The sequence below is a fragment of the Castor canadensis genome, chromosome 15 (genome assembly GCF_047511655.1).
Source record: "Castor canadensis chromosome 15, mCasCan1.hap1v2, whole genome shotgun sequence".
Classification (NCBI taxonomy): domain Eukaryota; kingdom Metazoa; phylum Chordata; class Mammalia; order Rodentia; family Castoridae; genus Castor; species Castor canadensis.
Genome location: NC_133400.1, coordinates 66007546 through 66023735, shown reverse-complemented (window position 1 = coordinate 66023735; position 16190 = coordinate 66007546). Strand labels below are relative to the sequence as shown.

Here is a 16190-nt window from a genome sequence, read left to right as displayed (position 1 = left end):
AGAGCTGGGGAGGTAGGAGTACTTTCTTTTCTGTTTGCACACCCACTGTAGTATGTTCTGTTTTATAATAAGTATCAAGAATCTTCTGATGCCAGGATATAATAATTTTCTTGGTACTAAGGACTTAATACTAAGTTTTGGAATTTTGTGAGTGTGACTTGCCCAAATGTTTCCATGCCATTTTTTCCTATTTTAACCAAACATAACATCTTCCTTGACAACACGGGCCCGTTATTATGACGACTGTGTTTCAGCGTAGGATATACAAGATCTCTGCGTTCTGGTCCTAGTGCTGGCCTGGAACTGATCTGGCTCAACAACTGGCCTATGTGAGGCACTGTCTTGCTGTAGAAGGCTGGGCATGTCCCAGTGTCCTTCCTTGTGATATTCCTTCACACTGACCACCTTCTTCAGTGTAGGTTGTGGTTTTGGCATCATGAACATAGTTGTCCCTGGCAAAGTCAGTGTAACCTTGCTTGCTCCTTAATCTTCTGTGCTCTTGGAAGGAATGGGGAGAGGAGGAGGATGAAGAAGAGGAGCAGGAAGAGGAGGAGGAGGAGGAGTGACAACTCAACATTTTAAGAATTTGTGGCAGGATGTTTGGCTCTGCATATAAAAGCCAGCAAATTCCTAATTGTATGAGATGATGAGACTTGGGGGGTCTTCTTGAGCTATTTCACCACATGTCCTTTTGTGTTTGACTTGAACTGAAATTGCAGAAAGGCTCACAGCCATATACACAGTCTTCGTCATAGTTGTATTGAGGTAACTGTGATAGATCCATTGCCTCATAAAACTTTAATAGCACAGATATTAAACCAGTGAGGTTACTTTAGTAGATCAGAAGATGGTAAAATCATCAGGACACTCACTGTGATTCCTTCTGGGTGCTTGCTAACTATTGAGCAATTTTGCCTTATCTTCCATCCATTTGCTTGCTGAGCTATAAGCTGGGTGAGCACAACTGTTGGGTCTTGTTCATGTCTCCTTTTCTGACTTCTGCTCAGAGTTGGCAGAAATCTTACATGTTTTCTTGATATTGCGAGGAAGACCAAAAAATTTCAGATGTGTATGTTGTGTAAATTGAAGGACATTTGATTCATCAGCACCTGCCATGGTCGAGTTTGCCTCATGTAGCTGCTGTGAGCTTCTGTGAGTCAAGAACACACTACATCAAAAACCGCAGGGCTTTTCTGCCCGCTTATGACTTGATGGTGTTTTTGTTGGTGCCATTTGTCTTTTGTGGGCTTTTTAGTTAGCTAGGGCAACTCTCAGATGCTTTCCTGCAAGCCATATGAAGAGCACCATCTAGAGATTTAAACTATAGTCAGTTTGTTCTGTTAGTTACAAAGCTTAAAGTGACTGCAGCAATTTATGTGGAATTTATGCAGGTGCCCTTTTGCAGCTATAATATTAGGAAGAGATGAACTAGTGTTGTATTGATCTTTCTTTCATTATTCTCTTTTTCTTCCTTCATTTTCCTTGTTTTTCTTTCTTTCTCATCTCTGCTTTTCTCCTTCCTTCCTCTTTGCCTCCTTCCTTCCTCCCTTCTTTTTTATTTCTTTTTCTTATTTTTGTTATTATATAAAAATAGCACAACCTGGGCAAAGGGTAGAGCTCAGTGGTAGAGCATCTGCTTAGCATGTGTGAGGCCCTGAGTTTCACCCCTATCATCACACACATACACACACATACACAACTCCTTGTGAGAAAGAAATTGAATGATACAAAAATGTATACAGAAGGAAATAATCCCCTGTAATTTCAGAACTCATTATTGGTATTGTTCAGGTGAGCTTTTCACCCAACCCTTCTTAGGTTACACGTACAGCCTTTTCCCATTAAGTAAAGAAGACTTAGTAGTGTCATGTTTTTGTCTTTCACTTGATCACAAATACATTTCCATATCCATTAACCATAGCTGTGGCAACATGGTTGTGTAGTTTTTTGCTTTATGCAGTATGTACTAGCCGACAGCACTTGTTTTGGACAATTAGAAAGCTGGGGACCTCTGTGTGCTCTCCTCACAGGTGTTCGCTGCTGAGCATCTGTTTTCCTTTTCCTTCTGCAGACATAGGTTGCCGGTGTCGCTGGTGCCATCTTCAACCTGAACTTTGTGCCTTTCAGGAGAGTAAGCTTACGATGTGCCTGCTCCTACATGCCTGCCTCTGGCAGTTGCTTAGAACACCTCACTGTGGAGGCTGGATGGTTGTATGAGCAGGATTTATGGGGCTGCACATGGTCTCCTGAGGATACTGAGCTACATTGACACATTTATGTTCCTTGTGATCTAGCACTGCCTTTGAGTTTTATGGCATATGCATCATTGTTTTTATTCTTCCTCCCTGCGTCCTGCCAATGCAGACTCTCTAAGCAGAGTTTGCATTTTGAGTCAGAATATCAAGATGCAGATGATCAACAGTAAGATTTCTAAAAATCTTTTGAAATGTATGGAGTCTTATGGCCCAGCGTGTAGCCTTTTTGGTGGTGGTTCCATGTGTACTTGGAAATAATGTGTCCTCTGCCATTGTTGGACTGGGTTATAAAAATCGATTAGGTTAAATAGTTGATGCCAGTTAGTTCTTTGGGGGTGATTGGTTATTGAGCATCTGAAAGTCATACAGTCTTCTCTTGGCACAGTTAACTGTCAGATTGCACACAAAACAGGGAGAAGGCAACTAGTCTCATCTTCCAAAACAGTTGCACATTAAAACCATAGGATTCTTATTAAACTGTATTTTAGATTTTGTACTTTTGTATGAATCTGCCAACAAATCTATACATTTTCTAGAATCTTTTATTGCATATCCTATGTAAGTGAGAAAATTCTTTAATGTTGGAAAAAGTTTTAAGGATTAGTAAGTGAAATTCTTTTTTTAGACTATTTATTTATTTGTTGATTGATTGACAGCACTGTGGTTGAGCTCAGGGCCTTGGGTTTGGTAGGCGGGCACTTGAGCCACCTCCAGTCTTTTTGCTTTAGTTATTTTTCAGGTAGGGTCTCACTTTTTGCCCGGGGCTGGCCTCAGAACATGATCCTCCTACTTTTGCCTCCCATGCAACTGGGATGACAAGTGCTAGTTGAAATTAGCTTCCAAGTAGAAAAAAGCTAGAGTACAATGTACCAAAGGGCAGAGTAGCTTTTAACTCAGTTTTTTATTTGTTGAGAAATACTTTGAAATATGTTTATATATAATGAAAATGTTCTGAATGCCTTCCTAGGTTAGAGGACTCAATTTAAGTTGTAACTGTAAAAATGTAATTAACAATCCACACTGATTCCCAGACTCACAGGTGGTGTCAAATGCATTGTTCAAGCCTAGGAATTGTGTGATATAGTCAGCTGTGTGACTCTTTTCCATGACTCTGAAATTTGATTCTGATTTAATCATACTGGAGTTTTGTTTTCAACTATTTTTGGCAGCTACTCTGAATAAGGCTCATGCTTTTAAGATAAAAACAAAACATTACAGTTCTGCTCAGTAATAAAATTTCTCTAAAAAAAATGTCCTGTTTTGTGAACCTCCCTGGATGAATGTTTAAGATGAAGTTAGATGCATGGCCTGGGGAGGTGGGTGCTCTGTGCTCTGGGCCTGGGCACCTGTCCTTTGTCACAGTGGCAAAAGGCTCACTGGACTTTGAAGCCAGGCCTTTAATGGGGAAATTCTCTTAAAGGGGTGAGCTTTATACCTGGTCACTGTGCATCTGTAAAATTATGAAAAGTTATTATTTTTTTTGGTAGAGAACACACTAGGATTAAGAGGCAACATTTCAAATGAGGCAAAAGGAAATCCAGGTGCTTAGTTGGCCATAATTAATTGTTCATTTTCCTTTAGTTATTGGGGGTCAGGACAGAGCACTGAGGAAGGGTTCCATGGCTTACCCAGCCGTGTGCAGCAACATGGCACCAATGTGGTTATCTTGGGCTCTTGTTTGATTTCCAAGGTAGAGAATGTTCTGGATCTACTTTGGGCAAGACAACATGGCCTGTTTTTTGTCTCTTCCACGTTGCTGCCTGTCAGCCAGGGAACAGAGCCCGAGTGCACCTACTTATTCTTAGTATTGGATTCCCAGGTTTCGCAATTGACATTTTGCCAAATTATGAAAAACTGAAGTGGGTTTTGGGTTACCTCTAGTGTCATTTAGACCAGCTGTAGTGGGTTTGTCTGTGTGATAAACTGCTAACTGCTGAGGTGTTCTGTCTGATTATTCTTTCTGACTTGGTCTTTATTACATATTATTTTGGAGCCTTCCCTAAGTTCTTATCAGTGGGTGTAGGTCACTTCTATTGTTCCTTCTGTGCAGTAGGGTAAATTTTGAAACTTCCGTGCATATCACTCGAGAGCTTCACTTTCTTTTGTGTGCCAGTCACCTGAGACTGCAAGGGACATAAACTAAGCTTTCGGGTAAAACTGGGCAGGTGCTTAGTCAGAGGGAGTGCACCCTCATGTGGGTGGGCAGCATGGAGGAAGGCTTTCTCTTACATATGCCATCAGTGTGGTCGTTTTTATCTCTGGTCTGAAACTGATTGAAGATATGGTATGACATGGTACCTTCTTTCTGGGGTCTGATAATTTTTTATTGTGAGAATAAGAATTAAAAATTAAGTGCACAATTACTAACAAATAATGGTTCTGAAGGAAAGGAGTGGTCATATGAGAGATGTAACAAAGACTCTGACCAAGCTCAGGTTGCAGTAGGATTTGCCTAAATAAAAAACAATGAGACTGAAGTGCTAGGGGCAGTTCGGTGAAGACCAAGGAGTGTTAGGGGTCAGGCTTACATTTGAGAGTAGGTGAAGAGCGAGTGGGACAGGGAGGTCAGGCAGCAGGTTTTGTGTCAGGAGGGCAGGAGGTGAGAGATGGAGGTTGGATGAGAGAAGAGGATGGTGGATCTTCATCAAGGCAGAAGTGCTGCAGAGTGGTTGGAATGGCAGTGGAGACCAGGAATAAAGTGTTCACATTAATGAGTTTGGTTGTCTTGAGGTATCAGGGAGTTGGTTAATTGGGATGGAAGTGTAGGTATATTTGGGAACTAGATGTGAATTTGTTTAAAGACAGGTTGAAACAAAATAAAATATGGTCTGATTTTAGTAGAAATAATCATGCACCTTGAAAAAAGTGTGAAGGATCAAACCAAAAAGCATCAGTAGTAGTTATCTTTGAGGATGAAATATATGATTAATTGAGGATTAAAAATTTTTTTTAATTTAAAATTTTATTTTAGCAGTAGTGATTTTTTACTTTGCATTTTAAAGATTTTTAGTACTTTACTTTTGCCTAATTCCACTATGAAGAAAAGCAAGGCAGTTCTAAGTATAGCTTAGGATGGATAGAAACATCTTTTAAAAAACTTTAGTAGGAATTGGCAAAGGGAAGGGATGATTGGAAAAGTCTGGTTATGTGGAACTGAAATAATTTGTATAAATAGACTTCAGTAACTAGTTGGCTTGATTAATTTCCTCCTAAATGGATTTATTTTAGTGAGATTCTAAAAGAGAGAACATTTAAATTAACCATCAAGTGTAACATTAAGTGGCTAATTAATTAATTTCAAAGACATTATTTCCTAGCATTTAACTATTTTATGGGAGCTGGCTTGCCACAGCGTTGCAGTGTGTGCAGCAGGCAGGAGTGGAGGGCAGAGGGAGGGGACTGCATGTCTGCCTGAGCACTGAGAGCTCAGATCCCAAGGAAACAATGGGGACTTTGCAGCTGGGCTCAGCCCTGTGGTATCAGCTGGTCCTCAGCCTGGCCAAAGAAGCCCTTAGGATACTGGTCTAGGGCTACCCAGATAGGCAGAAGTGGGGGACAGTCTTTCACTCTTCCAGTTACACTTCTTGTAGGTGTTAGAACTCTGTGTTGCTTCATAAACCTGGGTCATTTCATGTAGTGAAATCTGGAGCCCCACTGCATTTGAATCCTGGCTTCATGACTTCTTGACTTTATGAGCTGGGGCATACCACTTAACCTCTCTGACCTTAGTTTTCCCATGTAAGTGGGATATAATGATTGTACTTACCTCGTGAGATGATTTCACATTTGAGAGTAAGCCTAAGAATTTGTGTTAGCATTGTGCTTGGCAGAAATAAAACCCCAGCAAAGGTGAATCACTGGCTGTCATGATGGTGACTACCACTGCCACTGTGGAGTTAGCTATTCATTCCTTTAATACCAGCGTTTAAGGACAAAGTTAGGGTTTTGAGACAGGGTCCTTCTGTGTAGCTAGACTGGCCTTGAACCACTCTATTCCTGCCTCAGTCTGAGATTATAGGCACCAGGCCTGGCTGCTTCAGTGAATTTTAGAACAAGCAAGCAAGCAAGCAAGCAAAAGAGTCAGCCATCCTAGGCATCTGTGTAGAGAGTCAGTTTCATTTGCTTGTTTTTACATTTCTATTAATTTGAAGAGAGCTTGCTTTATAATGGTGCCCAGCAATGGTTAGTGGAAGAAATACACTATTTTCTGTATCCTTAAAGTTTTAGGGCTCCCATCAGTATGTGGGTTTTTCTAAAACAAAAAAATATAGAGAATCGAGTTCTATAGTTTTAGTACTTGAAAACCAAACACAGACATTGTCTCTTGCTCCTCCCCCAAAAAAACCCCAAATGACTCCCACCAAGAGGAGTGCTAGATAAACCATTAGTTTCCTCTTCATGCATATTTTCTGGATAGTTTGGGGGAGCTAATTTTAAGTAGAAATGAGATCATGACATTCTTTTCTAGAAGGATTTTTTTCTCCCAGATTTTATAGGAAAACAAGAGGAAAAGTACTCCTGGTCTGTACCTTTGATAATTCTTCAACTGCAGAATAAGTGAACTTGTAACTAAGAAATTTTTATCAACCCTTCAGTACAGATGGTAGTGTCTCTATTTAAGAAAAGTATTCTTGACCCCAAGTAGCAAACATTTAAGTGATTGATTAGGGTTGGAGAAAAAAGCTCTTTTGGCTAGTTGAGCTGTGGATCTTGAGCTATATTTCATGTTGCCAGATCTCCATGTCTTGTTGCAAGACAGTTTGCTAAAATGCCAGGGGTAGTGTCATGTGTGGTTGTACCTCAAGTCATTTATCAATACCCATCGTTCATTCACCAAACTAAAGTTTTAGGCTTTGTTTGAGCAAAGGTTAAGCAGATCTTGCCCATTCACTCGTTCCTTTATTTGTTCTGTCCTTTGGACATTCACTTAACAAGTCCTGTCCCATAGCTGATGTGCTAAGGATGTATCAGAGAGCAGGGTCCCTGTGCTCCCTGTGCAGAATTACTGGTAGTAAGTAAGACAGACTGTGAAGAAAGTGAGCTGGTGTGACAGATGGGGTGGCACTTCCATCCCATCTCTTCTTGGGAAGAGAACTAGACTGTGGATAAAGAGGAGCCAGACTTGGGAACAGCTGGGCAGAGCGCTGTGGGTCCAGGGAGCAGCAGGCACAAATTGCTAAAGATTGAAGAAAGGTTGAGTGTTCATGGATCAAAAGGGAATTAGTGTGGCCAGGAGCAGTGAGTAGCTGCAGCTGGAGAGGGAAAAAAGGTGGAGCTGGAGAGGGACAGCTTTAACCACCAGTGCTAAAGAATTTTGAGATTCCATACTAAATGAAATAAAAAGCCATGGAAGTCCAGGTGTGGTGGTACATGCCTTTAATCCTAGCTGCTGGAGAGGCAGAGACAAGGAGGATCATGTTCTGCATCGTGTTCTACATTGCTGGCAACAGTTATGGAGACACCATCTCAACAAACAAGCCAGGCATGGTGGTGCCCGTGTCTGTGATCTTAGCTATGGGGGAAGTAGAGGCTGGGGGATTACTGTTCGAGGCTGGCCTGGGAAAAAGTGCAAGACCCTATCTGCAAAGTAAACTACAGTCGACTCTTTGTATGTGCAAGTATATTATTCCAAAGAGACTATTGTTGAGGAAAACTCATGAATGCTCAGGGTGCACAGAGTTCAGTGCCCTAAAAATCAATGATTTACCTCTACCCATATGTACAGTAGGTTCAGGCATTCATAACTTGAAACCATATGGCAGAGGCCACAATACTGCCCCAAATTAATGGAGTACCCACTAATACTGCTCACTAGAAACTAGATCTTATTTCATGCTCTTTATCTCGAATATGAACTATACAGGACTCATTTTTCCTATAATGCCACCCAACTTCTGCTAAAGACATGCCACCTTTCAACAAATGTAAAACTTTCACTTTATCACTCCAGTTAAACACATTATATGACCTTTTTTGTCTTGTAGGGCTACCATAATTGTAACCTTGCTTTTTGGGAGGAAGATTTTCACACAATTAATGGCAGGGAAGCTCTCAAAGCAGATTGCAGAATATTGGAGGACTGGCCCAGAGCTGCTCTGCATTGTTCATGCTGCAGAATGTGCATAGGAATTAAAAATTTTTGTTTTTGAAATTTCTCTTGATTTATTTATTTGCTTATTTATTTTTGACTGTGCTTGGTCAAAACCACCCATAATATATCCATGAATAAGGCAGGCAAGAGAACTGGGGCGTTGCTCAAGTGATAGAGCACTTGCCGAACAAGCACAGGCCACAGAACTGTCAAACTGAGGTGTGCGTGATTTTATCAGCTATATATTTTTGGAAGGCTGCTTCAAGAAGAATGCACTATAGATGGGCAAGAAAGTGGGAAGAGACTTGTGAGAAGCTACCTGAGCCTGCTATATGGTGGAGTGGTGATGGTGGTTGACAATGAAGTGGGGTTTGAGAAAAAGAACGGAGTTTGGGTGTGTGTTGGAATTGGAATTTCCAGGATTTCAGGCTGAGGAATGAGAGCAAACATGGAATTCAGGTTGACTTTTAGAGTTTTCACTGGAGCAAATGGAGGAGGGAACCTAAAGGCTCCATTTACTGGGATCAAGAAGACTTAGGAGAATGAGAATTCAAGGTCAAGTTAAGCCTGCTATTGGCACATTTAGCTGATATTGAAATAATGATGAGGCATCCAGTAACAATGCCAACTAGGTCATCGGACATGTGAGTCTGAAGCTCAAAAGAGAGATGAGAGCTGGAGATAGGAATGTGGAAATCACAGCCATACAGAACACATAGTGTTTAAAGGTATTTGACAAATAGCATCTCCATGTGGCAAAAGTTTGCAGTCATTCCAACCTAATTATCTTTCTCAGTTCATCTGATGGTGTACACCCTCAGCTTAATAGTAGCCTTGACTGTGATGGAAAATTCCTATAAATTTTAATTAGGAAATGCTATAAAACAGGGAATAGAACTTCTTAAATCCACCTGCATCAAACTACTTGAATGGTAGTAACATAAAACTTAGACTTGACAAATAAACTGAATTTGAAATACTGTGAAGAGATAATTAAAGGTCATGACCACTCAAACTTGAGACAGTGGTAGTCAGAGTTCTACAATATCTTCTGAAAAATCACACTTAGAAAGCCACTAGAGAGTATGACAGTTACACCAATTTGATGTCATAATGGCGAGCACATGGCTACCACTCGAGGAAGAACACAGGGTGTAAAAGCAGCAGTTCTTCGAGAGTGAGGAAATTATAGGATCTGTATTTTAGAATCCTGAAGGTCTTTGTATCTTCAGAATGTGTTGCGTAGGGCTTGGCTTTAACTTTCTTGCGAGAGATTGCTAAGAGGTACTTCCTTTCAAGGGGACAGTGAAGTGATGAACGTCTACTCCTAGGCGTTTGTGTCAGTAGAGATCTCTGTTGCCAGGAAACTGGAACTGAAAAGTAGCTGCACCTGCATCTCGGAAGCAGCATCGTTTTCTTTAATTAATCCACACGTGTTTATTGAGCGAATATGCCATCCTGGCAGGCCTTGAGATCTGGAGGTGAGCAGAGATGCTTACCTGTAGGGATCTGTTGTAAAATACAAAGATGACATTGCTAACAAAATACTCTTCTCCCATGTTCTATAAAGTGGTTATGTCTGGTGTCTTTTTTTCTTTAATTCCAAATAATTCCAAGAAATGTTCTACATGTAGGTGGGAATGTTTGGTCTGAATAAGTTAGGAGGTATCATCTCTCCCAGAAGGGCAGTCTTGAATATTCCACCTTCAGTGAACACAATAGGCACTTGCTTCTCCCACAGCTAACACCTGCTTCTAGTCCTTTGCAAAGGACTGGATTTTTTTTTCTTTTCCTAATCTGTGGTAGAGCAATACTTTTGTTAAATTCAGTGCAAAAGAATTAGTAGGAAAAATTAGTTTGTGTTTTGGGTGCTTCGATTTAATCTATTACTAGAGTTGAGAGACATAAAATTACTCTGTCAGGTTGCTGGGTTTCCAAAAGTGTAGACCTGGACTACCACACTGGGAGCAGTGCTGCAATCTGTAACTCTGTTAAACACTGTTGCCTTTAAGTTTCCCATACTCATAGGCTTTGTATTTCTAATGTTTACTTATGTAATTTCTTTAATGACATATATGTGTGTTTTTGAAAATAATTGGACACCTCTTGTTAAAAAACAAATACTTAGGATTAGTAGTTAAATTGAAAAACTGTTACCTTGAATGTACTGCCTTACAATCTTTGGGTTAGGCTTAAGTATGTCCTAAAACATTGGGGTTTGTATGACTCTATTATTAATAGTATCAATTGTATTGTGAATGATCATACAGTTCAATCTGTTGTAGAGTCCTCTTTCTCATCTTTTTCTTTTTTACAGTGTTGGGGACGAGGACAGGCCTCACACATGCTAAGCAAGTGCTGCAACCCCAGCTACACTGAGCTACATCCCCAGCCCCCATATCTCTTTTTCATGATGTCTCCTCACATTTAACCTTGATTCACTTAGGTCTGAGATACAGTGAAAAAAAGATCTTCTTACAAGAACACCTCCCTGTTCTAGAACAGAGGAGGCATGTCCCAAGATCCTCATGTGTAATGCTTGTGAATATCTTGTTCTGTATGTTTCCGAGTAAAATGTTTGTATTTGAGCATCTCATCCTATTTCTCATTCATTAGAAGAAAATGTTTACAGAGCTTAATGAAATAGTCATGTTTCCTGTGCTCCTGTCTGGAGCCAACCTTCCATTTCAGCAAGGAATGAGTTAAGGAGACTTCTTTGAGCCTGATGCATGTACTCACACCCTGCTGACTCTAAGGTGTGCTGCTACACCCTGTTTTATTCTTGACTAACTACTCCTAGCCTGTTGAACTGGTGATGGTTGGTTTAATCTGGTGCTGTTGAGCCTGTGCCCAGTTTCCTTGGTGAGCCCGGAACTGATGCTGCCATATGCAAAGTCCAGACCATCCATTGAGAATTTCTTCCCTTGGGTGGAATAGGCTCTATTTCCCACCGAACTTCAGGTCTTACCCTTTCCTAAGGACTGAGCTACATGTGGGTTGGATAGTTGAGGTTTAAGGAGTGTTTCTTTGGGGATCCTTTTATCTTGTAATTAGTTCTGCAGTCTAGGACATCTTGGATGCTGCCTTTCTAATGGATGGAGATGGAAGGCAGAGTTAGGAGGAGATCTGCAGAGAAGTGTGGCTCTTTCTCTGGTGCCTCTAGGAAGGACTCAGTGAAGGCACTGAGGGTTTCAAGGTCTTTGAACCTCAAAAGAGCCACTTCAAAACTCAGCACAAGGCAGGTTGGTACAGAAATTTCTGATTCCTTTAAATTTGGAGTTGAAAGTAGTACTTATTCTTTGTGTTTATTCCTTAATATTCTTGATTAATTTGAACTTCTTGTGTGGCTTCAAAATCATACTGATGTTTCTGTGCCATCAATCTGTTTGTGGGTGTGAATTATTTATTTGTGTGTTTATTCATTTTTGGATACAAGTGTTGTGACAAGTGTGTGTCACAGCACTTAACAATTGTCATGTTGTCAGAAAATTTTGATTACTAATATGGAATCTAATACTAAAGTATGGTTTTAATGTAGATCATTATGTTACCAAATCACTAAAAGGATTAGATGACTTTTATACATAACAAATATTCTTCCATAGGATTGGAATTAATTTTTCCTACAGAATACTTTGAAGGTACTGAATGCAAATGATAGGAAGGAAGTCTGACTCTGCTTTCTTGGTATTTTGTTTTACTATTTATGTGCTTAATATATAAGTTTAGATCATTCAAATGATGCATAGCATATCTTTAACTGTATTATATGTTAAAAGTTAAAGGATTGACGGTTCCTCTTTAATGTTAATAATTTTGGAGATATTTAGTAATTACCAAGCATAAACAATAGGTTAAAAGTAAAAATAACTGCACACATACAGATATGATTGTTTTTCCCTTTGTAACTTATTTTGGGTAAGCTTCAAGGGTTATGTGTGCCCCCCAGTGGTTGTTTGATAGAATGGTTATTTGTGATTTGCGAAACTGGCATTTGTGTCCCTGCCAGGGAAAGAATTGTGCTTTCAACACTGCACATAAATGATTCAGAAATGTCTTTCTCTTATAATTTAAATTCAGCTGAGATAAGTGAATGGATTCTGATTAGTTGACAAGCATTAGTTTTGGGACTATCATCATGGTTTAGAGAGGTGGACACAGCTAATACGTTGTCAGTTGTCCACTTACTTTGCTCCGTCTTTTTTTTTTTTCATTTTTCTTTTATTATTCATATGTGCATACAAGGCTTGGTTCATTTCTCCCCCCTGCCCCCACCCCCTCCCTTACCACCCACTCTGCCCCCTCCCTCTCCCCCCACCCCCTCAATACCCAGCAGAAACTATTTTGCCCTTATTTCTAATTTTGTTGTAGAGAGAGTATAAGCAATAATAGGAAGGAACAAGGGTTTTTGCTGGTTGAGATAAGGATAGCTATACAGGGCATTGACTCACATTGATTTCATGTGCGTGGGTGTTACCTTCTAGGTTAATTCTTTTTGATCTAACCTTTTCTCTAGTACCTGTTCCCCTTTTCCTATTGGCCTCAGTTGCTTTAAGGTATCTGCTTTAGTTTCTCTGCGTTAAGGGCAACAAATGCTAGCTAGTTTTTTAGGTGTCTTACCTATCCTCACCCCTCGTGTGCTCTCGCTTTTATCATGTGCTCATAGTCCAATCCCCTTGTTGTGTTTGCCCTTGATCTAATGTCCACATATGAGGGAGAACATGCGATTTTTGGTTTTTTGAGCCAGGCTAACCTCACTCAGAATGATGTTCTCCAATTCCATCCATTCACCAGCGAATGATAACATTTCGTTCTTCTTCATGGCTGCATAAAATTCCATTGTGTATAGATACCACATTTTCTTAATCCATTCGTCAGTGCTGGGGCATCTTGGCTGTTTCCATAACTTGGCTATTGTGAATAGTGCCGCAATAAACATGGGTGTGCAGGTGTCTCTGGAGTAACCTGTGTCACAGTCTTTTGGGTATATCCCCAAGAGTGGTATTGCTGGATCAAATGGTAGATCGATGTCTAACTTTTTAAGTAGCCTCCAAATTTTTTTCCAGAGTGGTTGTACTAGTCTACATCCCCACTAACAGTGTAAGAGGGTTCCTTTTTCCCTGCATCCTCGCCAACACCTGTTGTTGGTGGTGTTGCTGATGATGGCTATTCTAACAGGGGTGAGGTGGAATCTTAGCGTGGTTTTAATTTGCATTTCCTTTATTGCTAGAGATGGTGAGCATTTTTTCATGTGTTTTCTGGCCATTTGAATTTCTTCTTTTGAGAAAGTTCTGTTTAGTTCACGTGCCCATTTCTTTATTGGTTCATTAGTTTTGGGAGAATTTAGTTTTTTAAGTTCCCTGTATATTCTGGTTATCAGTCATTTGTCTGATGTATAGTTGGCAAATATTTTCTCCCACTCTGTGGGTGTTCTCTTCAGTTTAGAGACCATTTCTTTTGATGAACAGAAGCTTTTTAGCTTTTTGAGGTCCCATTTATCTATGGTATCTCTTAGTTGCTGTGCTGCTGGGGTTTCATTGAGAAAGTTCTTACTTATACCTACTAACTCCAGAGTATTTCCTACTCTTTCTTGTATCAACTTAAGAGTTTGTGGTCTGATATTAAGATCCTTGATCCATTTTGAGTTAATCTTGGTATAGGGTGATATACATGGATCTAGTTTCAGTTTTTTGCAGACTGCTAACCAGTTTTCCCAGCAGTTTTGTTGAAGAGGCTTCTATTTCTCCATCGTATATTTTTAGCTCCTTTGTCAAAGATAAGTTGCTTATAGTTGTGTGGCTTCATATCTGGATCTTCTATTCTGTTCCACTGGTCTTCATGTCTGTTTTTGTGCCAGTACCATGCTGTTTTTATTGTTATTGCTTTGTAATATAGTTTGAAGTCAGGTATTGTGATACCTCCTGCATTGTTCTTTTGACTGAGTATTGCCTTGGCTATTCGTGGCCTCTTGTGTTTCCATATAAATTTAACAGTAGATTTTTCAATCTCTTTAATGAATGTCATTGGAATTTTGATGGGAATTGCATTAAACATGTAGATTACTTTGGGGAGTATCGACATTTTACTATGTTGATTCTACCAATCCATGAGCATGGGAGATCTCTCCACTTTCTATAGTCTTCCTCAGTCTCTTTCTTCAGAAGTGTATAGTTTTCCTTGTAGAGGTCTTTCACATCTTTTGTTAGGTTTACACCTAGGTATTTGATTTTTTTTGAGGCTATTGTAAATGGAATTGTTTTCATACATTCTTTTTCCGTTTGCTCATTGTTAGTGTATAGAAATGCTAATGATTTTTCTATGTTGATTTTATATCCTGCTACCTTGCTATACTTTGCTCCGTCTTGAGTAACTTTAGTTTTGTCCTCTCTCCCTTAATTGCCTTATTATCATAGGGGAGATTGACACATTGGAGATAAATCAGAGACATTCTGAATCTCTAATTATTTGATGAATATTATTTCCTCCAGCAGAAATCATGGCTGTGATAGACATTTGGTCTTGTTAAACTTTTTCAGCAATCCTGATATATTTCAATATGACAATATTTTGTTCAGTTCACTATTACTTGACACATAGTAAAACCTGTTTTTTAAGATTACACCTTCTGAGTAGAGGTCATTCCAGAGATGAAAGAGGAAATGAAGGCATGCCTAGGAGCATTGTTGATTTAGTTAGCAGAATCTTTTCCCTTTTGAAAAAGCAGCAAAGTTAAAACTGTGCTTGAACCTGAGCGTGGAGGCCTCTGGGTTGGTCTTTGACATTTGAGAGTTTAAATCCTCGTGCCCTGTGCTGTCATTAAGAAGTCCACAGCAGTGTTGGTAAAAGTAGGGTGTTGACCCACAATCCTCTGCCCAAATCCAATTTGTTTAATTTAGTTCCATGAAGCATTTCTAACTTCCTGCTCTAAACCATTTCCAATTGCTTATACTTCCAGTGGTGGTGATAATAATGATATTTATTTTGCTTTTAATTTATTAAGTTCCATGCTGTTGGGAAAATGGTGTACATTTTTCATCTTAGAGATGAGCTGTGGCCTTTGGAGGATGCATAGGGACACTGGTGTAGGTCAAGTATTCACCTTGTGTGACGTTCCTAGGGCACGTTGTTTGTGGCTGCATATGACATTGGTGAAAATGAAATACACATTGTTTTTCTCTTAAGTACGAAACAGCCGCTTTAAAGTAATGTTTTCTCTTAGAAGCCAGAACGTGACACTTACGCAGCCATATAATTTCACTTTCTGGTGTCACTTTGTTTGAGCAGAGGTTTCCGTAGAAACCGTAAGTCCAGAATCACTGTTTTGTGTATATTTCTGGGGAAGGAGATGTAGTTTGAAGAAGATTATAATAATCCCTCTGAGATTTGATAAGGGAATTGAGAATCATGTATTAAGGGGAAAAGAAAAACCCTAAGAGGAACTGAAATGTCACACAGGGCATTTTCTTGGGCCAGGTGAGGGGTTCAATACATAGCATGCATAATTAAAATTCATGCCTCAGCAAAAACAGAACGTAGTTTTAGAAATACGCAATTGGAGGTGTTGGCGAGGATGCGGGGAAAAAGGAACCCTCTTACACTGTTGGTGGGGATGTAGACTAGTACAACCACTCTGGAAAAAAATTTGGAGGCTACTTAAAAAGCTAGACATCGATCTACCATTTGATCCAGCAATACCACTCTTGGGGATATACCCAAAAGACTGTGACACAGGTTACTCCAGAGGCACTCGCACACCCATGTTTATTGTGGCACTATTCACAATAGCCAACTTATGGAAACAGCCAAGATGCTCCACCACTGACGAATGGATTAAGAAAATGTGG

At 39.8% G+C, this 16190-nt stretch overlaps 1 protein-coding gene across 39 annotated transcripts in view; it reads left to right on the top strand.

The window, feature by feature from the left end:
- Pard3 (par-3 family cell polarity regulator) overlaps window positions 1–16190 on the top strand; it is a 689221-nt gene that overhangs the window by 110497 nt on the left and 562534 nt on the right. The window contains exon 1 of one of the 39 annotated variants that reach the window (XM_074056342.1): window positions 28–11588. The exons of the other annotated variants lie outside the window; for them this stretch is intronic. Within the exon in view, the coding sequence (XP_073912443.1) occupies window positions 11442–11588 (147 nt within the window). The 5' untranslated portion in view covers window positions 28–11441. Of the gene's footprint in view, window positions 1–27; window positions 11589–16190 lie in introns of those variants that run through there. 39 annotated transcript variants of the gene reach the window in all.